At 42.7% G+C, this 23,941-nt stretch overlaps 1 protein-coding gene across 1 annotated transcript in view; it reads right to left on the minus strand.

The window, feature by feature from the left end:
- The window catches only part of PTCH2 (patched 2), a 65,967-nt gene extending 56,923 nt beyond the window's left edge, over nucleotides 1–9,044 (minus strand). Inside the window, exons 1-2 of the mRNA XM_020783326.3 lie at nucleotides 8,769–9,044; nucleotides 7,390–7,582 (exon numbers count right to left, since the gene is read on the minus strand). Of these exons, the coding sequence (XP_020638985.3) occupies nucleotides 7,390–7,582; nucleotides 8,769–8,924 (349 nt within the window). The 5' untranslated portion in view covers nucleotides 8,925–9,044. The remainder of the gene's footprint in view (nucleotides 1–7,389; nucleotides 7,583–8,768) is intronic.
- Between the last annotated feature and the right edge of the window lie 14,897 nt (nucleotides 9,045–23,941).

Consider the following 23,941-nt stretch of genomic DNA (forward strand, 5'->3'; position numbering starts at 1 on the left):
TGACCCTAAGTCTATTCAGAGTCACCCCCTCTCCCTTATCAACACCAAGGCCATTTCAGAGCCTTCTGCTTAGGCACTAGGCCACCCACCACTGCTGCCCACCCAAGAATTATTTCTTGCACATATACACTGAAGCCCTCTTGGCCTCTACATTCAGCTGCCTTGAGGGCCTGTTTATTTGCTCTTATGAGTGAGGTATGCAGGCCCACATCCACAGTTTATTTATCTGTTCAGAAGTAGATTCCAGAGTAGAAAAGCCTCATTGAACATATGCTGGATCATCTAGCATTCCACACATGGTTAGCTTCCACAGGGTTCAAACACTATGACATCTAACCCAATTCAATGATGGTTTCACCTCTCCTATGTGCTGAGATACCAGAATAAATCTGTCAGCTTTCTCTAGGAACTGATAGGCGACAGGTATCTCCCATTTCTGATCCCCAGCACTGTCTGTAGAGACTGTTCTGTGCTATGATTTCAAACTGGCAGTTTACAGTATCCTTCACTGAACATTAGACAGAAAGATGGGACATTTTATAAGCCACTAGTAAATCAGTCCTTTGATTGAGATGAAGTTGCAACAGGAGCTAAATTCCTTCCTCATTTTAAGCACATGCCAGATCTCTAAACCTAGGATTTTGTCCAAATCACACAAGCTATGTCAAGTCACATAGTAAATTCAAAACTCCAAGTTATTATCCTGCAACATGAAGCCTTTGGAGAATTGAAAAATGGGAAGTGCCAAGACTGAGCTGGATCTGGAATCTGGAACTGAATCTCTCTTCTCTCCCAGGCTTTAAGGTAATCACACCTCTCCACAAGTTACATTCCAGGAATGGGCTTAGAAATACAGCTCTTACAGCTATTTAATGTTGATAGGAGAAATACCCATAGTTCCATCTTCACTTATCATGAGTCTGTTAAAAAGATATCTCTTTCCTGTAGTAAGAAGTATTCTTAGAACACCTTTATCTACTGAAGTGGGAAAAATCACTCTGTCTTCATTCTTTCCAGACAATCTATTCAAGGCTGAACAAATCTTTTCTGCCATTTTAGAATAGCTAATAGGATCACTCATAAGTTTGCTAAACAGCAGTTTTTAGATCGCTGCATATTGGCCTTATCCTCTAAGCATGATATCTTCTTTAATATTTCCATTCTCCCAGGAATTATCCATCCAGTTCCTACAAACTACAGTTTGTAGTACTTCCATAGTCCAATATAGGCCAGGGAAAAAAAATCTTCTAGCATTTATTTTAGCCTCCCCACATTCTGAGGAATTCAAAGATAAAAGCATTTCCTCTGGCAGAACTATCCAGTAGCAGCAACCTTTTAAAAAGACCCTGCAGCCACACAGCTATGCTAAAATGTCCTGGTTAAAGATTAAACCTTCCTTCCTTTGAGGTCACTCTTAGTCTATAAATCAGCCTTGACCTTTTGCCTCCCAAATGCTAGCTTACTTTCAAACCCCAAGCTTTCAGCTTAATTCCCAAAGAACAAGTCTATCTCTGATCATAACTATGGCAACAGCAAGTGTCCTTGGTGAGATTTACCTGAAAGTGTCTATAGCTGGTGCCTGTTCATACTAGCTCTTGGCCAGGATGATCAATGTAGATGTGAACAGTATATACAACAGTGAAGTGGCTGGTCCCTAATTGCTTCCCACCTGTGGTTCTCAAAAGCAGATGCTACCTCAACAACTTGTTACAACTAAGTTCACTAATCAAAAAGGTGGAATTAAACCAGAATCTGAACAGGAAACAGTGTATTTTGACTGCTAGTGTTTGTATGCTATTATTAATAGAGGGTGGGAGGGCTTTCTTAAGGACTTCATAGGGTTAGTTTTCACAAACATCAAATGAAGTGGCAAATGCATTTCAAAACTGCCATGACGCTACAGATCTGAGCTCTCGTAATCAGCTACTTTTTCGTATTGAAACACCTCTGAAGATACAAGACCAGGCTTACATAATGCACTTTTTAAAAAAAAAATATTAGGAACCATTTTTTATATAAAAATACAAATACAAAACCTTATGAAGGGAATGTAATTAAAACTGTAAAGGTTGATCAAAAACAACCAACTGCCTTGGTTATCACAGATATGAAAGAGACTGTTCAATAAACAGAAAACGCAAAAGGACTCCTCAATAAGCATCAAAAGATTTAAAAGTCTGAGTGGAATAAATAATAATAATAATAATAATAAGAAGAAGAAGAAGAAGAAGAATAAGAAGAATAAGAAGAATAAGAATAAGAATAAGAATAATAAGAATAATAAGAATAATAAGAATAATAAGAATAATAAGAATAATAAGAATAATAATGTACCATTAAGTTGATTCCGACTTATAGTGACCCTTCCCAGGGTTTTCCAAGTAGAGAATGCACAGAGGTGGTTTACCATTCCCTTCTTCTGGTGGCATTCTGGGGCTGTGCAGTTTGTACAAGGCTGCACAGGTTGGCTCTTCTCCCAGGAGGCACAGTAGAGAATCAAATTCCCAACCTCTTGCTCCATAGCCAGATACCTAAACTGCTGAACTATAGGCATGTATGAAGTCACCTGTAGAACAGAATTACTGAAGATGTCTGATACACCTCCAGGGACAGGGAATTCTATAAAGAGGGTGCTACAGCTGAAATGTTTCTCACTGAGATCACAACTGCCCTCCAAAGGTTTTAAAGGCTGGGGAAAGCTTTCAAATACGGTAAATATGCTGTCATTTAGGGTTTATATTATCAATATTTTGAAGTTACAACACTTGAGTGTTTATCTCATCATTACAAAAACTAAGATGTCAGTCCTAATAAGTCCTGGCTGATGCTAATTTCCTCATTAATATTCTGAGATGTTGTGGTACACAATAAATGCAGGTAGACTCTTTAAAATGGGCAGTTTCCTTACACAAAGGAACAATAAATGCCCAAGCTGAGAGATAGAAGCTCAGTCTGTCACAGCTAAAGAAAAACAAGAGTGCAATTGGAATCAGACATTCTAATGGCCTGAGAAGAGTGTCTCTCCTGACTTGTTTTTTTTACCTAAACAACAGTTTAAACTCAGGGTGCATCTTTGAGCAATGGGAAAATAACAGCTTTCACATATGGTGTACAAGGAAATCACAGAAGAAACAGGTGAATGGAATAAGTAGTTTTAAGAAGAGCATATAACAAGAAAGAAAAAACAACAAACATCTTCATGCCTAGAACAACAGGAAATTAAATGTGCTATTGATTCCCACTACTTTGTTATACTGACTCTCGTGATCCACATACAAGATTCTATGCTAGCTTCTTGCTTCAGATGCAAACATCCAGAACAGAAAAGATATCTATATTTTCTAGGGATGTTACCCATGTTAATTAAAGTACACAACACAACAGTGAATTAAAAGTGCAAGGAACGGCAATGGGTTATGTACTGACAAAGAAAAGATTTAGAAAATGAACCTCTCAGTAGAATAAGGATGGTTCCCACTCCCCATGCCATTTTCCACCTGATTTCATAAAAGTGGCATGGATTCCAAAGGCATAGAAAACAGATGGGACGATGGACATGGAGCACCCATGTGCAAGCAGTCAGTTCAGACTTCTGGGAGTGGGAATGAGGGAGCAGCCAGGTGATGGAAAATGAAGGAAATAAAGTGATCAATTTAAACCTCTGATAAGAGTAAATGGTCTGTCTCTTCTCTAGGAGCCTAATTAGTGGTGAAAACAAGAAAGGAAGAGAGAGTGAGAGGGAGAGAACTGGCATGGGTAAAAGACATAGCAAAAACAGTGGTAGTGAAACAGGACAGGTGTGTTTCACCTGTCCTGACTGAGGCACAGTTTGGTTCTGATTGAGCCACACTTTGGGCTTTGCCCCCCCCCAAAAGTAGGTGGCCCTCAATAAAAATACATTTCCTCATCTAAGCCCAAAATGTATGCATAGAGAACTAAGCTCAAATCAAAACAATCAGAGATGGCAAAGGGCATGACATGAGTAAGACTGAAAGAAAGATGGTGTAAATTCCATAATTCACTGTTTCAGCAGGTTTATCCATTTGTACACAGTAAGTGCTGTATGTAACTCAGCACAGAAGCAAAGAGATCTAAGACAAACCTGTTCCTGCTCTAGAAATGTATATATGACAGCAAATAGCTTCTAATTTAAAAATAATAATATGCCATCAAGTCAATTCTGATTTATGGTAACCCTTTTCAGAGATTTCCAGGTAGAGAATATTCAGAACTGGTTTACCATTCTCTTCTTCTGCAGGGTGCTCTGGGATTGTACAGCTTGCCCAGGGCCACACAGGCTGACTGTACTCCATGGTAAATTGAACTCCCAACCTCTGGCTTCCAAGTCAGATACCTAAATTACTATCTTTAGTGACCCAAACAACTGAAAAAAGGTGATGCAGGGCAGTTAAGAGCAAATCTTTACAACAGTGACCTCAGATTATGTGTTTCTGAACAAAGAAACCTACAGCACAATAACCAAGCAACCACAATTGTGTTTTACAGAACAGAAAATGGAGGGAAGAAAGACAAGGAACTCTATAGCTGTTATCTTTTTTTGTATCTATCTGCATGCCAGCTCTTTTGAAAGAGCTTTCATTCCATACATCAAGCAGTCTACTGAACAATAACATTGCAAATCCCTGTTTGGCAAATGCCAGCCAACTAAGAGGACAAGTCATTTTCGAATGAAGTATGAGAGAAAAATCAAAATATAGATCTTTCCACTACTGTATTTGCCACAATATACTAATTTCTAATGTAGGAAACAATATCAAAGAAAAATACATCAGCAAGTGTTCCTTCAAAAAGTGAATGAATATTAACATATTAGTATGTGGCAAAAAAGTTTCCAACAAAACAGGGCAACGTTTCGTGCCCTCTTTTATGCACCCAAATGCACACACCAAGAGTTCCTAGAGCCAGTGCTCTATCTCAACTCTTGTCTTGCGAGCCAGCAACCTATCAAAGGAACAGGCAAAAAAGAAGAATCTTTCTGAAGGCTGCACAAATGTTAGCATCAAAAGCAATAAATAGGTACAAGCCCTACTATTCTGGTTCTCAGGAGATATTCCTGATTTGGGCTAAGATGTGTTGGTTACAAAAAAGGGATTTCCCTTCTTTAAATGTTTAACAGCTGCAGGTTTTGATGGATCTCCTTTTTGGCTACAAGTCTCTTATAAGGCAGAAGCAAAAAGAAAGGGACGGGAAAGGCTAAGATTTTGGCTCTCCCTCCCCTTCCAATCCTCCTTTAGTGTGTGAAACAGGTGGGTAAACTTTACTGGCATTCACGTGAGTGTGGGTTTTATTTAAAAGGGAGTGGGAGGGTGGAAGAGTAAAGTTGCTTCTATTGTTGAACAAAGTCCAAGAGTAGTTTAGGACCACACATGGAGCTGGGGTTGTGCAGAGGGAGGAGGTGTGGAGCGCCAAAGATTGCTGACAGTCATCACAGAGAAACATCTGCTCTTGGAAAGCTCCCAGGCTGCTTGCAAAAAAATAAAATAAAATAAAATAAAAAAATCCCAGGGTGTGAAAACTCAGCACAACCTAGTGTCAAAAAAAGAGGAGATTGCAGTAACAGGAGATGGGAAGCAAAAAAAACAGACCCCAGGAACTGCCACATGAACTGATGGCAGTGCCGAGCAGGGGGAAACCATAGCATGCCGAACTTATTAATAACAAAGGCATCATTTTTATCAAATGTTTCCAGTAGGAAATTAGGATTTGCTCTTAGGTGACCCCTTTTGCTTTCAGCTGTTTGGCTTTAACGTGATTCCATTCTCAGCTGGCAGAGAATGTGACCCAAGTCAAATTTCAACTGACAGCTCTGTCATAGACAGTAATTATCCTCTCCTTCAGCACCACACTCAGAAAAGTAATTTAGGATTTTAATATCAATAATTTAATGCACCAAGCAAGGCCCGGTGGCAAGAAAAAAAATATCTGAGATGGGGGAAAGAATTTAATTACACATGGAGGCATGTATTTTCACTGATAGAGATCTGGATTGTATGAGCTTACAACATGCACAGGCACACACAGAACAGCATAGAAAGTTTATATACACACATAGACACTTGGGGAGTAACTCCAATGCAGAAACCAAACTCTCTATCTCTCACCAAAAAGGTAGGGGTGGGAGGGATGGGATTAAAAAATAATGGTTAACTCTTCGGTTATGGGAAAGGTATTTCCCAGTATTTGGTGCCTTATAACCACAGCTTCTCAGAACCAAATTTTACCAAACAGGCCCAAGACCAAAAGGGGAAAGGGATGTGGCAGCTCAAAAGGTAGTTGTTTAGAAGATCACCATGACCCCTTTCTAACTAGAAAATGGGTGAAAGGTACAACATAAGTAAGGTTCTACTGCTGAAGTATGACCCTGATGTGTATCTGAATATCAGTATCTGAACAAGAGAAAGCATAGAAACTTTGCCAAGTGCAATAGATAAATAAATTTCAAGAGCCATCCTTTCCCCAGATTTTGGAAACTGCCTGTCATGAATGTTATGCATCACATTACTGATCTAAATCCAAACCTTCAGAACACGGCCAAAGAGCCCGAAAAACCCACAACAACCAAACCATAACCTTTGACATAGTGTTAAATGATGCAGAGCTCAGGAGAACCACATTTTCTTCAGTCCAACATCCCACAAGCCTACAAGAGAACATGGAAAGGTTCTATTCCAACATTTCAGATTAACAATTAATGTTCATCTTTTGCATATTATATAGGGTAGTCTTCCCCAGACATTCCAAAGAATTACAATTTCAGCTAGAAACATGGATCCGACTTAAAAACCATTGGCACAACCCTTTGAAAATATTTCTGGAGGCAGTCCCTTGAACTTGAATGGACTTGCATAAAGGCACATGTACATTCTCATCCAGCTCTCATTCATATCAATGGGGCTTACATATAAGGAACTTCCAAACTTCTTCCCTGTGCAATTATCATTTTAGACAAGAAGTTTTATTGTTTTCATTTTCCCCCCTTTGCCCAGTGGCTCTTGAGACAGTATAGCATAATTTTGAAGCCACACTTCCAAGCTATTCTCAAATGAGGAATTCATTCTTTCCCTTCAAGGCTTAAGAACTCAAGCTTTTCCCCCCCTCCCCATATCCAAACACATAAACATAGGTATGTTGCTTGGTACCTGCCCAAGAAGACCAGATGCCAAAATTGAGAAGCTACTTGCAAACTGGAATGTGTACAGAGAGAGAGCTTTGAGATAGATCCTGTTGCCAATATCTCTCCTCGCAGGGTTCTCCAGGTTAAGACCAAAATTCACTTGCCTTCCACTCAGTTTGACAAATCATGCACATACACCCCAGCTCTATATCGCTCTCCATCCATCATTCATATCAGCCCAGGAGGGAACTTACCTTCCACCCACAACTGCTCAATGTCTGTCTCGATGGAGGCTACTCGCAGCCCAACAGCCAGTGCCCCAAAGACTAGTAGCCCCACAAAAAGCACTTTGCCACAATGACGTTGGATCCAGCAACCTAGTGTAAACAGCAGAGCCTGGAACTGGGCCTGCAGCCACAGTGGAGCTTTCTGGCCCACAGCCTTACCCTAGGGAAAGAAATGGAGAGTTAGCTGGGGCATTTTTGCTACAGAGAGGGAGCAGTAATATCCTTCCCAGGGTAGCTGACACTGATGTTAAAGCAGACCTCATGCCCTGGAAAAAGACACTATAGTAAGATACTATTCACAGATTCAGGGGCCTTAGTACAGTATGTGCAACCATTTGCTAGAAACATGCAAAGTCCAATGCCTATCCTTTTAGGATTTTTTTTTCTGATTAAGATGGGGCTGACACCTTTAAATATGGATGAGTCCTCATTTGAACCCTAGTTGGTCATGCCATGCAAGAAACAAGCCATCCAAAAGTTCATGCCACTTTAGAGGGCCCACAGAATTCTAGCTTGGGGAACTGAGCCAAAGCAAGGATTCCTCCCCCCCCCCTCTTTTGCTTCTACCTTAAGATCTGTTTTCCCTCCTCTGTTCCAGACCCGCCCCTCACCTACAGGGAATCCCCTGCCAGCAGCAGCTGCAGCTCCCTGTTTGAATGGAGCCTGCAGGGTTCTTGCATCCACCACTGGATATGCTGTAAAGAGCCCCAAGTTAATTTGTCAGCTATATGGAGAGGGAGGGAGGGAGGGAGGGAGAATGCATGAGCTGCCTTGCCCCGTTTCTCAAGCGCTTCCTTTTGCCCCTACCAAGCTTTCGAGGGCTCTTGCCGGTGTTTCTGCACTGTTTTCCTCCCCCCCCCCCCCCCGCAGTGTCTTTTCACCAAGTCGCTGACCAAAAAAAGAGCCCGCACTTCTCTCACTTCTGGGCAAAGATGATGAAGAAGAATACGCTCTCATCCAAGCTTCTACAGCTGCCTAAATCCCTTGCATCCTCCGGCAAGAACCGATCGCGGGCGGGCCTCTCCCATGCTTCCCATTTAAACGCCACAGTCCCTCCTGGACGGCTCCATCGCGTCTCCCCTTTCAATAAACAAACTCCTGGGACCCGGGAGCGGGCTCCGTTCAGAGCACTCCGGCGAGAGGTCGCCCCCTCCCTCCGGCTCCCTTCAGTTCTTCGCCCCAAAGAATCCGAGCGGCTGCAGCCGCCACCCCACAGTTCTCTCTCGCTCGGGCCCTTTCCGCCCTTCCGCTCTTTTGTGACGGCTGCCCTGGAGCCCTGGATGGGATCACCCCAACTTTTCCACTCTTCCCCCAGCCGTGGGAAAGCGCCTCCATCCCCTTCTTACCTTGGAGATCTGCTTGAGGGCGAAGGCAGCGTGGCAGTAGCTTGGTCTCCGAAGAAGATCCGAGTTGGCAGCTGCCGCCGCCGCCGCTGCCGCGTAAGACGGCGGGAGCTCTCCAAAGAAGCCCCCCGCCCCAGGGACCGGCCGATCCGAAGCCATGCTCCGGGGTCGAGCGAGGACGGTGCTGGGGGGAGGCAGAGAGGCGCAGGCGATTTCCCGGGAGCGGTAATCCAGAGAGGAGAAATGTAAGGTCCGAAGCTTCAGAGTGGCTGCTGCGGGGGTCCCATGCGGACATTATGGGGGCGATTCCGGGGCCATCCAAGCGCGCCCCGTGCGCCCTCGGCGCCGCCCAGCGTGGCCCCTCCGACGCGCGGCAAGGAGACGGCGATCGAAAGCTTACGCAGCCCCCGAGAGAAGGAGAGGCGTCCGGGTGCCCGGCGGTGCAGTGCGCCTCAGATCCCGTCCCACCAACATTTGGAACAAACAGTCTCCTTCGAGATCCTGAAAAGAAGAGCGGGGGGAGGAAGGTTTGGTTTGATGGGAAAGTGCCCGGGTTCCCATTGGCCGAGGAAGAGGCAAATTACTCCGCAAACATCTCCTATTATTAGCTGCTAAGCAACAGCTCACCAAAGTGGAGAGAGAAGAGACCACCCAGGCAGCGCCTCCCCCGCCTCCCGCCTCCCCGCCTCAAATCAATGAGGGCAGAGGGAGGGAGGAGAGACTTGCCTTCAACACAGGAATTCTGCTCCACAGATTTTCAAATGCTGCTCGTTGCCACCCCTAGTCCAAACTAGCTCCTTTATTTATTATTGCTAGCGGACGTAGCGATGCATCGGGACAGCTGCAAACTTGAAATGTGGGGGGGGGGTTAGTGACGGGGGGGGACTCTGTAAAGGACTTGAGGGAGAAAAAAAATTAAGTTAAACCTTTTGGTTTAAGGAGAGGGAAGGAGTTGGAGGGGGTGTCGATTGGCTTCATGGAAAAGGTGGGAGAGTCCAAACTTGTAGGAGCAGCACCACAAAAGAAAAACACAATTTTGCCCATAAAAGGGGGGCTGCTAATGACTTTAGGAAGCGGTGCGGCTGCAGTTAAAGGGAAGAAGTGTCTTTAAACATGCACAGAGTGCCGTAGTATTTTCAGTTAGAAGTCCAATTATTCTCCACACCTCTACGGATGGAGGGAACAGCTTTCATGTGAACAGGAAGCTCGAGACAAAACTGAATCCCAGCACCTATCCTTTATCAATAAAGCCATACCAAATGGCACATATTCTGGGGAAACACTCCCCATTGCCCTAAATCAAGAAAACAAATACATCACACCTTTTGATTTCCTCTGAACTATTCAAAGATCTCAAAACCTAAGGACGACTCTCCATAAAATTGGACTATCTTAACCGTGGAAAAAAGATGATGGTTAAACTGAACCAAGGTCCCCCAGAACTTAGAATGAGAATCTATATTAAGTGCAACAACTCAGTACGTCCATGTAAATATTCATGGAAATGTGAAAGAACATTCGATCAAATGCAAACTACCCAATGCCACTAAGTAATCTCAACCAGCCTTTCCACATCAAAGGTTGGAGCAGAGGTAGGGAACCTGTGAGTCTCAAGAGGTTGATGAACTACTGCTTCTATCATCTTCCAGCATTAGCCAAGAAAATCACACCTCATGGGAATTAGAGCTCTGCAGCGTCTGGAGCGCTATAGGTTCTCCAGCCCTGGAACAGGGACGACGACGTTTTCCAGGCTTGGCTGGAGGTGGGTAAGAGAGAGTTCCAGTCAGTGTGACATCCCAACAGCCACGAGATCTTGAGGATTTCATTTCAGAAGTACATTGGCAAAATGTCCCTGTAACAAATCCACAAGAAAACCTACCAATGTAATGCCAGCTCCTCAATCAATGTCTTACTTTCCACCACTGAAAAGAGACGACCATGTTGACTGTCCACATAAAGGCAGGGGAATTTGTGCCACCCGTGGCTTCGCACTCTGCACTTCGTACTATATTTCTTAAAGAGGGTAGGTCAATGTGGATGTTCAAGTGTTGTAGATGACCATTCCTAGCAGCCCTCACTGCTGCACTGGGTGTGCCAGCTCAGGGTGAATGGAATTGCAGTTCAACAATATCTGGAGGGGTACACTTTGCCTAACCATTATAAAATCTGAAAGTGATCCAGAAAGACACTCCTCCCTCATACATAAAACTGGCAAACGGTGCAAACAGATACCCACGTAGCCGAAAACCATAGTATTTAAATAACAAAGACTAAGAAGCTAAAACATAGAAATGGGGTAGAAGCTTGGCTGTTCACATAGGGAATACAGGATGGGAGACTAGGGTCCTAAAGATCAACCAGGTGAGAGGAAGATCTAATGTATAATTCAGACTGAGGCAGTGGGAGAAAAGTGCCTGTGTTCAGGCACTTCTTTCTATTTAGAATGCAGACAGACAACATCCCTTTCCAATGTGTTCCAATCAGCAGGTGATGGATTCTCAGTGGGTCTGTTTTCTCTCAGCCCCACAAGACAGCTATTGTGTTTACCTTTGTTAGGGGAGGAGGAGGAGGAACAGGAGCAGTGCTCACAAGCGACCAATGGGCAGCCAGGATCCTTGCTGCAAAGCTGGCCTGGAAGAAAATAGACCCACTATGCGGAAGGGACTAATCTGTTATGTTCTACAGAGATATGAGGGAGCCTGAACAATCTTACAGTTTACTATGAGATGGCATTAGGATTGGAGAAATAAACAAACAACAGTTATCTTTAAGTGCATTTCTTTATACGCACATACAAACACACCAGTTATCTTTAAGTGCATTTCTGTACACACACACACACACACACACACACACACACATTGATGCAGGGGACTCAATACTTCAACCGATTGTGTAGAGCCACCCCATTCCCATATTAGGAAATAATGCAGAGCTTCATTAGTGAATATTAGGGGATGTAAATTTTACTAGAGAACATGGGTGGTAGAGAGAGAGCAATGCATATGTTTAAGAGATTGCTCATTTGTTCTCTCTCCAATCCCCTTCCTTCCATTAGAGTTTCGTCATATGAATTCTGAGAGCAATCTTGTGGGTGGGATGGAGTGGCTTTTTGGAGTTGTATGTTTGGGACTGGACCCCAGCAAACTTGGAACAGTGGTATTTTTGCTTGTTTCTGAAATAATCAACCAAAGTTAACCAAGGCTTGAAACCAGACAGACGTTTGTGAAATGTTAGAGATGTTATTTAGTCATTTTCTAGACTTTTAACAGCATCGATTAATGTGTATCAGTTTTCTACTCTCTTCCACTTCTACCAATAATTAGAGCAGGCAAAGGAATGCTTTAACTGACACCCTCTATCTTAACTATTGTCTGTAATACCATTTTCTTAATTTTTCTGTGGAAAAGGTTTACTAAGTACTGGAAATTCACTGGCCTCTTTGCTGAGTTCATTTTACCCGCCCATTGAAAGTGGCCTTTGTGTCCATAAGGGACCAGAAGAAAGATGCAAGCAAGAAAACCTGCTCTGAAGAGTCAAAAAGTGTTTCTATAATTTAAAACATTATGTCTTTGCCCCACACATTTTGATCCTCCTTATTCTAAATCACAGAAAGCTAGCAAAAATAATGATGTAGTTTTTACATTTCTCCAGGTTCTTGGTCTCCTTTAGTAAATTGTCTCAAAGCCTTCTTCTGAGACAACTGGATGCTGCTGAGATGGTTAGAACATCAGGATAATGAGAACAAATCTGCTATGTAACATCCCCTCATTTCTGCCCATCTCTCTGTTTGTGCACAAGCTGTAAAGCTGACTTCCACTTACCTGTGCTCTGTCCTGGAATAAACTTCTTCACATCTATTAGCTTGGTCTGGTACCAGGCAAACAACATAAATGAAGATCCTAGCCACCTCGCCACTCCCCCCCCCCGGACTACCATGGAGAACCTAATTGCCTGTTTGATATTAAGGCCTTTGGATTCTTTCATGAAGGCCTTCAGAAGAACCCCAGGGGTAGGCGACGTGCAACCCTCCAGGTGTTGCTGGACTGCAGCATTGGTCAGGCTGGGTAAGCCTTATATAAATAGCAACCAGGCAGTTGGAAGGTTATTGTAGAAGAATTTGTCCTAGGAAATTGTCAAAATTGCTAGTATTGACTCTGAATGGTAAAGCTTTTGCCTTTCCCTGCGTTTTACAGCATATACTTATAAAACTGAATTAACAGAAGGCGGAGTTGGGTTGGTGGAGATTGTCTTGAATACTGCTATGCATTGGAAGCTCTATTTCCATTCCTTGGGCAGTTAATCATAAGGTCACATTTAGTCCTTCTCCACCTGTCCAGTACAGTGGCGGATCTTCATAGTCTGTTATATGCCACACCAAAGCACCTTTTCTACTTCCTCTTTGTCTTTAATGTGTGTGTTTTCTAGGGATTTTTAGTTCAGAGGTTTTTTAAACTAGCAGTTATAATGCATTGTGCAGCTATTCTGTCTCTACCCTTGGCCCCAGATTTTCTGCAGCAAGTAGGAAGAGGGAAGAAGTCATGGAAAAACAAGAGAGGGTTATATGGGGAGAACTTGGTAAAATTTAGGAGCCATTCGGCTGGGGGTGATTGTGGTTATGGGAACTGTACGTAGTTGAAAGAAGTAGAATTTCCAAGCTCTGATTTCTTGTCTTGTAGCTTCTCCAAACCCTTAAACTTACATTAATCAGCTGATAGTTCAATGGATGGTCATGAAATAGCTAGTTCTCACTGTTCAGAAAGAGGAAAATAGTGATGTTGTTGGGTACTAATCTTCTCACTAATATAGACCTGGCTTTGGATGGGGCATTCCTCCCAAAACCCCATCAGGAGAGGGAAAAGGTAGATCAGGATTCGTGGTAGCTCTCTCTGATTTGCAATACATCAGCATGGGTTTGCCGCTTTTGGGTGCCAACAAAACATTACCTGCTTCTCAGGCAGGCTGCTGCAATTCGCAGGAGGATCAGAATGGATGTTTGTGTGAACGTATTGTGAACTGTGTTCTACTTCTGACAACCAATGTGTTGATTTAATATAATCCTGTCAGGACCCCTGTCCCTTACTGTCTTGCCTCCCTGCCTCCCTCCCATTGTTTTGCACATGGCTTCAGTTCATGGGCTTTTGACCTCTATTATAAAACAAACTGGAGCTTGAGGTCTACCTGCCCCAATATGCCTGATCTCAGCTTCTTTAATTGAATTAATGTTCACAGGACATAGGTCCCACTTCAGACTTTGTAAACCGATGTCTGTGACATAGTGAATAATGATATTAAACATAATGGTTAATATCATAATTTGTATACTGAAATATGCCAATGTATTAGTCCTACAGAAGGGTATAATCACTGCAACAGCTAGATCAGTGGTTCTTAACCTTTGTTATTCGGATGCTTTTGAACTGCAACTCCCAGAAACCCCAGTCAGGACAGCTGGTGGTGAAGGCTTCTGGGAGATCCAGTCCAAAACTCCTGAGTAACCCAAGGTTAAGAACCAGTGAGCTAGATAGTTTCACTGTCTCAACTGGTCAATATGAAGGACTCAAAATACAATTTTTTTTAAAGGAACGAGAACCCTCCTAGTGGACAATAGTGGGATAAGCTACCCCAGAACGCTTATCTCCCCTTCCCATGCTAATGTTTTTAGCAGATAGCGAAGAGAAAGATATACTGCATCTTGCAGAGTGCTGTATCACACAGATACTGAAATATGACAGAAAATGGTCTAACAACAGTTTTGACAATGAGGAGGAATGCAATGAAGATGGAAAATGCCAGCAGTGACAGGAATTGCCCCAGTTCTCTTGTTTTATTATCCCTCCTTGTCCCATTAGTGACATATTGAGATAAGTCATAATGGATAGCACTTTAATCAGATCTTTACTGTTTATGTTTTATTACTTTTATAACTCCCATGTTTGGCTGGGGCATAGATAACTTTGAAATGGTATCCCATTCCCCTGCCCCCCCCCCCAGCACACAGGTTTAGCCCTCTCATCCTTACAGACATCACCAGAGTGAAGCAGTCGGACGTGGTCAAAAATGTGAGTTAGATGTCTGTGTAATCACACCCTCAGGTAGCTCTTGCCTTTGCCACCTACCTCTTAAGCCGCCTAGAGTGGTCCGGTGGGCCAGATAGGCGGGGTATAAATAAAATAAATAAATAAATAAATAAATTAAACCTGATCTGCCAGTTTCTGTCATAGGTCTCTTGCTCCTAGCTGTTGCCACCTGCCTGCCTCTATAGAACAGCTGCTTCTTCACCATCTCTGTCAACAGAGATGGTGAAGAGGACCCTCAAAGCGAAGGCATTTGTGGGGGAGGTAGTAAAAAAAAAGAGCCTGTGTCTGTGAGCAGGTGGCTGCTGGTGCCTTGGAGGAAAAAGGCCCTGCTGGTCTTGCCTGCACCCTCCTCTTCCTTCTCCCCATTCCTGTGTGGTGCTGGTTGTGCTCCTGCTGCCCCTAAGCCCTAGTACAGTACTGTGGGCAGCATACCTCTATATATCAGTTGCTGGGAGCGCAGGCTGGAGATGTAGATGTCCACGGAGGGGAGGCAGGCAAGGAGGATACTTGTTCCCAGTTAGAGTCTGTTATTTTAATGGACACAGAGACACTCAGGATGCTTTAGTGGCATCCACTTTGCATGTGCATTATAGTAAAGCAGCTTTCCTCCTGAAAAATTCCTGCAGCCACTCATGGTGTTAGTGCCCTTCTTGTGGGTTTCTCACAGGCTTGGTGGATTAGATAAACCTTCAATCTGATGCTGTAGGACTGTTCTTATAGTCTCACTCTGAGGTCTGTAAATCCCACCCCATTATTCTCACTGAGCTTTCCCTTGCATTCCCCTCTTTTACCCACAAACTGAGATACCATTTTTTCCCAAGCACCCTTTCCCTATCTTTGCTGTGCCTGTAAGATGCAAGCCTCCTGCAATTGTATTCATGTGTTCACTTCCTAAAATATGTATCTTCCTTTTCATTCTAAAATAGGAACACACCGCCATCCTGACATTTAGCTAATTAACAAGTGTGATCTGCTAGAGAGCAGCACTGTGCTCAGCTGACGGGCTGTAGTTTGAGTTACAGAATTACTGATAATGGAGCTGACTGAAAAAAATGAAATTTGAGGGCTTTCTTGCTTAAATATTATTTGCATCTACAGATAGAAGTGGTTTTAAACAGCACTAACTTGCCAATGGCTAGCTGCATGCCCAAATCTTCCAGTCCCACTGTCATATCTCTAATGTACAAAGCAGGGACCAGGAGGGACACAGACATCTCACCATTCTCTGTTGTGTGGCTTTGTGTGTCATTTCAATGGCCAGAATGCTGACAGACATAATACGACTGCATAACGTGTACATATGTACAGATATTCAACATAGTCACATAGGATGGGTAGGGAAATGACCCAAAATGCCAGTTTCATGGGCAAGTATCATGCAGCTATGATCTCTTTCTTGAAAAGACAGGGGGAGGGAGAGAAGGTCCCAGCACCTTTAAACTGTGTGGAATGAAACAGTGGTCAAGGCACAAATATCATATTTTCCCATGTATAATACTATACTTTTGTCTAAAATCTTTAGACTAAAAATTGAGGGTTGTCCTATACAAGCTGAGGAGAGAACAAAAACAAGTGGAGGGGAAAGCAGGGATCAAAGCGACCCTGCAGTGCTTTGATCCCTTTCCCTCTACACTTGCTAAGCCCCACTTAGATTTCTTAATTTTGGATTAGAAAAGTGGGGGGTGTCTTATACATGGGGGTGTCTTATACATTGAAAAATATGGTAACTGCTTAATGGCTGTGGGCAGACAATTGTGTGGCAAGTCAAAAACAACTTGGTGTGTGAGAGAGAAAAGCTGAGGAGGCACTGGTTATGATAACAGTGTCAACCCCATAATCAATTTAGGAGCTAGTCATTAATGATGGACTCACAATCATTTGGGCATGAATGGATTTCCTTTGACATGTAGGCTGGAGAGAGAGAGAGAGAGAGAGAGAGAGAGAGAGAGAGAGAGAGAGAGAGAGAGAAGAGTGTTAAGTGTTATTGGATGAAATCCTGTTGCCCAGTTCCCTGTGCACAATGGTAAAGAACAGTGGGAGCTGTAGTTCAACAACATCTGGAAAGATAAATGCTCCATGCCCTAGGGATTTTTATAAGCATCTCTGCCACAAGCATTAGACAAGGATGTTGTGAGGAAGTATAGAGCCTGGAATACCTAATTTACAAGAAACATAATTGACTGTAAACTAGTTACCTTTATGGGTAACATAGTTGTGACTAAGTTACATTTCAAAAGTAATGTAATGGGTTGTTACAATTTCATTTTAAATGTAGTAATTAACATTTTATACTTCAAAGTTTATTTTAAAGAGCATTTAAAGGAATTTTAAGGGGGGGTTGAGGATTTCCCCCCCAAATTTAATTATACTGTATTCTCTTATCGATCTGTAGGGGTAAGGGAATAGGGTTTGTTTTTGTATTTGTATTTTTCTATGTACTTGAAAGGTTCAGTATCAGAACTGGTTTCTGGAAGGAGCTAGAGAGTATTTTCCTATATTTTTTTGGCCTGCGGGCAAGGACACTGCAAAAAGTGCTAGTAAGATAAAACAGAAGAGAAATGCTTTAATGAGTGGAACAGCAACAGGGTTCGTTTATCTCTTGCAAGGTAAGACCTTTTTGTGAAACATATTCCAAGGTCTGGAGCAACAGGAAGGCTGACCAGATAAAATAGTTGGCTGAGTTTTGGTATCTTTAAGATCTGTGTAGGGAAGTTACAAATGTAGCTTGTCTCACTCACCCATAAGACACATCACAAAATCCAATAACTAAAAACAAGTGATGTGTTTTGTATGATAAAGGGATGGTTGGATCGACTGCCAAGTAACACAATTGTTTTTGCTGAACTAAGGAACTGTGACAAAAAGAAAAAGTGGACATTGGGAATTGAGTTATCAAATCAATATTGCACAATATACAATTCATATAAATGAAGCTTCTGAAAGCTCCAAAAATAAGGAAAATGTACATTCAGAATTCATTGTTGTTCTCTTTGTGCATGCTAGTGGAGGAAAGCAACACCTCTGAGAAAGTGCAGAGCGTCTTTCACCACTAAGCAATATTAACGATAGGCATCTTTGTCATGGCACATGGCTTTCAAGCATGTTGGATTTAAAAGTTTAATGTGGAAAAGTCATGACTGACTATTTATGGGTCAGGATGTGGGGCTTGGATCCTTACCCGCAAAAATTGTTGAAGGGTGGGTAAGTGGGTGAGGAGACAGAGGAGTACTAAACCATTTTTTTGTATTTTCCTGAAACATGTGTTGTATGCTACTGTCCCAGAGATGGGTTTGTGGGCACTTACTGGTCAACAATCATTTCTGCAGCTAGAAGGTAACTCATCTACAGAACAAATTATTTCTAATTAATGCCGTTTTTGCAAAAACAAAACTAAAACCTACCATTCCGGAGGTATGCCGGAAGGCATCCATGCTCACTGGTAGTTCCTTGCAGCAAAACCAACTAAGAGTTTAGTAGTTATCTTAAAGACTTGCACAGACTAACATGGCTACCTCTTCTAAGTTTTATTTGGCATAAGCTTTTGCAGACTGAATCCCACTTTTTTCAGATACAGTCCTAAGCTACTTTACAAGAGTAACATCATGAAGGTTACTGCCACCCTTTCTGCAGTGTAACTGTAACTATTTTAGTTATTTTTGCACTTATGTGGAATGTGACACCTCATTAACCTGATTTCTTTTATAACACAGGACAGTGGGTTGTGTCATTTTGATTTTTGATTTTTAATGTAAGATTCTATTTTAGTTAATTCTGAATATTGAAGAAAGTAAAGATTTTCTTTCAGGAAGGTAATTGAAATGGTAGCTCTGGGAGAGTCTTGAAATTGTAACTGATTATTTTTACAAGCAATACCTCTACTTTCTGTTCATTTGCAAAGGAGGTCAAGGGGCCATCAACAAAATCTCCACCCTAAATAGCCTATGGAGCTCCATAAGGTTAAAAGTATTTTGTCCCCTCACCAAGAATGGAGGTAGCAGGGTAAGGTCACAATGCTATGTGTAAAGGCACGTGAGGAACACAGATGAAGCAAACCAAGCCTGCTCCAGTCCAGCAGCACAGGGGTGACCTGGTGTTTAGCACAGAGAGAGAGAGGGAGGGAAGGAGGGAGGGAGACTGACTCTCTCTCTCTGTAAATTGGAAAGGAATCAACACACTTCAGTGGGGAAAAGTGAAGATTGTGTGTGTGTGTGTGTGTGTGTGTGTGTGTGTGTGTGTGTGTGTGTGAGAGAGAGAGAGAGAGAGAGAGAGAGAGAGAGAGAAGACAACCCTGCACTCATCCCAAGGGGCTCGTCTCACAGCCTGCCTGCCTACACGGTGTACATTTAGAGCTGGACTCAATGACATGACCGCCACTGCCACCTTGGGAGACAGAGGGCCTCGCCACCCACCGCCAGCCACAGGATTAATTATGATAATGTATTTCTTTCCCCTTTTGTCACCCTAATGAATGGCCCCCTTTAAGATTTTAAGGCCTTTTGTTTGTCCCGTTTTTTTAAGGGGGTATTGTAGGGTAGGGGATAGCAGGTGGCATGGCCAAAACAGGCTCTTTTGTCTTCTTTGGGGGCTTTTCTTTCCCTACAGTGGGTTTGTTGCAGAGGGGAGGCCAGTTTGGGATGCAGGGAGGCAGAGCAGAGCAAGGAAGCTCCTTAGTCGGTTTCAGTATGCGGATAGTGACAGTGGAGAAAAACCTCCTCCTCTGGGGAAGGAAGTAGCAAAGAGAACCATCTTTCTCCCTCTCCCTCTCTCTCCTGCCTCATACATCTTTTAGAGAATGGGACTCCATCCTGTGTCCCAACACAGTCACTTCCAATTCATACCATCTCTCTTGCATTCATGCTTGAATAGGTCTGGACAAGCCAGTGCAAGAGCAATCTCCCTGATCACAGTACGAACACTTTCCCATCAAGTGCCAGAGAGAGCCAGAATGCTATGGTATCCGGGGTATCTATGATAATGTACACAGCAGTGATGTTCAGTGATGTCCTGTGACATGTCCGGAAGGCTGAACTTTGCTCAATCTAGATGAAAAGCATGACAACTATCCCCCCCCCCCAAATACAGGTAAACGAATGTGTGTACTGCAAGGTTCACAATACTGCCTCAAAATACCTGCTAACATCCATCTCTTTGCAGCCAAATATAGCTTCAAAGGTGTTCCCAGAAATTTGGGCAGGGGTTTGGGAGAAATCTACATAATGATATGCTAATATAATTTATTTGCATAGCACACACCACTACAATACAGGTTTGCCTGTTCATATAAATTAAAACAAGACATCAATTTAGGATTCCAGAGTTGGAATAAACACTTTCCTTGCCCCTCTTCATAAATAGTGTTTTCATTCCTGCAATAGAGCTACAAAGGGCACCTCTTTTCCCACATTCAAAACGGACAGTATCCAGTCAAACTATGTTAGTTTATGGGCAGAAAATCTCACAAGTACTTAAAAACACACACACACACACACAAAATAAAACCAATTTTCTGCCCTCCTGTAATACTGAGTTGCCTGTGGCAACTGCCCTATTGCATCTTTTGGTACGGCTGATGCTGATCCCAGCCATGTTCAAGAAGGTCTTCATCCTTGCTCAGAGTGCTGCTGGCAAAGCAAAGCTGACCTTCTGAGTCCTAGTTGCATGAAGCTGGCATCGAGAAAGATATGGCCTCAGACTTGTTTCTCTTTCCTCATGTGTTCCTTAATATTTCATTTCATTATGTCCAGCATTCTAGATTTGGCAGAAGAACTGTGGGGGATATGATGTCAGATGGTTAAAGAAGAATGGCTCGGAAAAGTTGCTTTGTTTTTGGACTAAATCTCACAGAACCTTCCCACCAGCACTGCTAGCTGTGGGATTCTGGGACTTAGTCAAAAAAAAAAAATCTGTCAGGAACAGAAAAGATTCCCTATGTCCTTCTAGGATCCAAAAATTTATCAGGATCAGCAAAAGTAATGCGTAGATCTAAGTTGTATGGCTTGGATATAACCTTAGGACTAGACTTGAGGCTGATAAGGAATCCTCTTCCTCACCAGCTGGCAGAAAGGTAGCATACAAATGCAATAAACAACATCAATGCACCAATACAGTATTTTAGCCTTTTTAGAAATTCTCTGAAACTAATATAAGAACCATTCTGAAAAGATGCAGAAATCTATCTGTCAAGAAGGCAGTATTAATGCAATACTCAGCTAAGAAGAAGGTTGTCTATCACAGAGAAAGCAGGAGGGTAGCTGGTAGTAGGGCACAAGCCAGAAGCCCCAGCCATTTGTAATATTTAAAGGCTTAGCCCCTTCTGTCTTCTCATTTTCTCTTCATGTCCTTTTCAATAGACAGACAAATAAACCTGCAAAGGACGGAATAGGCTGTATCTCAGTAGTTCCTTTCATGCCATGGCCTGTTTATGGGAGAGGAAATTGCTTGCGATTCAGAAAGGCAGGAGAAAATGTAAGAAAGCGCTCCGTGGTCAGACACCCAGGCAAACTCCTTGAAACCTGGGTGGGCTCTGATGAGGCAAGAGCAAAGCTTTTATCTTGTCCCTACTCTTCCCACCTCACCCCCTCCTCTTCTCACACCCCAAACTCTGCATGAGAGAAACAACAGGGGTGCAGCCCTTTGCAGCAGGGCATTGAACAAGGGGGGGGGGGAAGAGACGTGATGGGAGAGCAAAGACAGGAAGCAGTCATGAACCCACCCTTGCTTAGATTCATAGTGTAGACCTGGGTAAACAGAGAAAGGTGTCCAAGCTGTTCTGGGCACATCCACACACCACCCTGTCATTGGTGACACATACATGTGGTTTATAGTAAGTGCACACAAGCACACACAGAGACATGAGGAGAAAAAGCTGGACATATGGGCAGGGTCTGGTTTTCTTTCTACTTGTCAAAACCTGATGGTAGAGTAGCCAACAAAATGTGTAATCCTCCTTCACAACAGAGCGCACCAGTGGAAATCATAATTTGGCATTGAGATAAGTCTTCTTGGGTTACAAAAACCTGATGACCATGTTGGCTGGATAACCTTCGAGCTGCAGTCCAAAAAAGGCAACTCTCACATGGCATACTTTTGCAATAACATTTTTTGTTCATACTTATATGATTCTACGTCTCTTTGGAGGGCAGACCCACTACCCACAGAGGTATTAACAAAGGCGGGTCACCTCTTTGGGGGAACCATAAGGGTGAAGGCCAGACAAAGGGGCTCATTTTTTTATTTGCCTGCCTGTTGTTGTTTGTATTGTGTATGTATAATTTTATATTGATAAAAGTTACTATCTGTTTTGGGAGGGATGTGTTTTTCAAATAGGAAGAGTGATGAAGGGGAGCAGGGAGCTGCCATTGGAATTACTTTCTACTGAGTAGAAGGAGATACAGAGAAGAGAGAAAATTGTATTATTATAGGAGAGGAGAAAGGATTAGGATCCTTGTTTCTCCCAAATTGTCTCCCAGTTCAGACAGCCTGGATAGCCTTGGCCATAGTCCCCCTAGGTTAAAAATGCTGCTGCTGAATGCCAGGTCAGTGAAAAGGAAAGCTTCAGCCATCCAGGACTTCAACCTGGCTTATATTACAGAGACCTGCTTGGAGGAAGCTGGGGGAGTTAGTCTTCCTCAGTTCTTCCCATCTGGATTCTCTGTGCAGTGGCAGATCAGACCTGGAGGATGGGAAGGTGGGGTCCTCAGAGTCTATTGTGATTCTAATCCCTCTCCCCAGGTGCCCTGTCCCACAGGTGGCCAGGTTTGTGCATGTATACCTGGAAGTGAGTGCCTGAGACAGAATAAGGATTCTGTTGTACTGCTCATCTTCTTGCTCAACCGTATCTCTCTTTTTTTTAATAAACATTTTTATTGTATTTTTTCTACTTTTCTGTCCATGGCAACCAGAGTGATTTATTACAGTATGTTCCATTCATTTAATATGTCTTACAGTATATTCTCTAACATCATATTAATCTTATCTATTCTACTTAAGTTGGTGTAGAGTTCATCCAGGTATGAAGAGGTCTGTCGTTTAGTGTATCTGTCAAAATGTCAATTTCTGCTAGTTCCAAAATCTTTTCAATAAATTCCTTCTTTGTTGGCACCTTTGTAGTCTTCCACTTACTGGCATATACAGTTCTAGCTGCGGTTATCAGATGTAAGGTCAAGTAGGTCTTGTTTTTTTTTTTTTTTAAGTGTAACTGGTAATATATTCAATAAGAAGATTTCTGGTGTCAAAGCAATTTTAACCCCTAAAATTTTCTCTATCATTTCATGAATCATTTCCCAAAAGTCCTTGGCCCTAATGCACATCCACCACATATGATAGAAGCTCCCTACTTTCTTTTCACATTTCCAACACTTATTAGAAACATTTTTATTTTTTATACATTTTATACATTTTTGTTAATTTCTCTGGTGTTACATATCATCTGTAAAACATTTTGTATATATTTTCTTTTAGATTTAATCATCTTAATATTTCGTTCCCAAATTTGTCACCAGGCACTTAGTTCTATAATATGACCTATATTTTGGTTTATCTTCAGATCATGTAAATCTTTCACCTTTAACCATCTTCCTTTTTGAGCTGGCAGAGTTAGTATTGGAAGTGATACTGGAGCCCTCAAGGCCAACTTATTAGGAATATCTCAGGAATTTATGTCTTCCATGATGACCATAGATCTGTCCCAAGTAGTATTTGGCCCCACACATGATGCAGGGCACACTCTGGACCTAGTATTTCATGTTGGGCAGGATGACAGTGATCTGGGTCTGGAGGAACTCTCTGCAGTTCTGTTGTTATGGGCAGATCACTACTTGGTGAAGTTTAAACTTAGTGGAACTCTTAACCTCTGCAGGGTGCAGAACCAATTAGAATGGTCTACCCCAGAAGATCGATGGAACTGATAGGTTTTCTGATGGCACTTGGGGAGTTTCCTGTTGCTTTGGCAGGCAATCTTGTTGAAGCCCTGGCTGATCTCTGAAATGGGGAAATGACCAGAGCTGTGGACATGATCATTCCTAAGCATCCCTTCCCACAGAGTAGAGCCAGACGATCCCTCTGGTTTACCAGGGAGCTGGTGGCAATTAAATGAGA

Source organism: Pogona vitticeps, chromosome 4, assembly GCF_051106095.1.
Source record: "Pogona vitticeps strain Pit_001003342236 chromosome 4, PviZW2.1, whole genome shotgun sequence".
Taxonomy (NCBI): domain Eukaryota; kingdom Metazoa; phylum Chordata; class Lepidosauria; order Squamata; family Agamidae; genus Pogona; species Pogona vitticeps.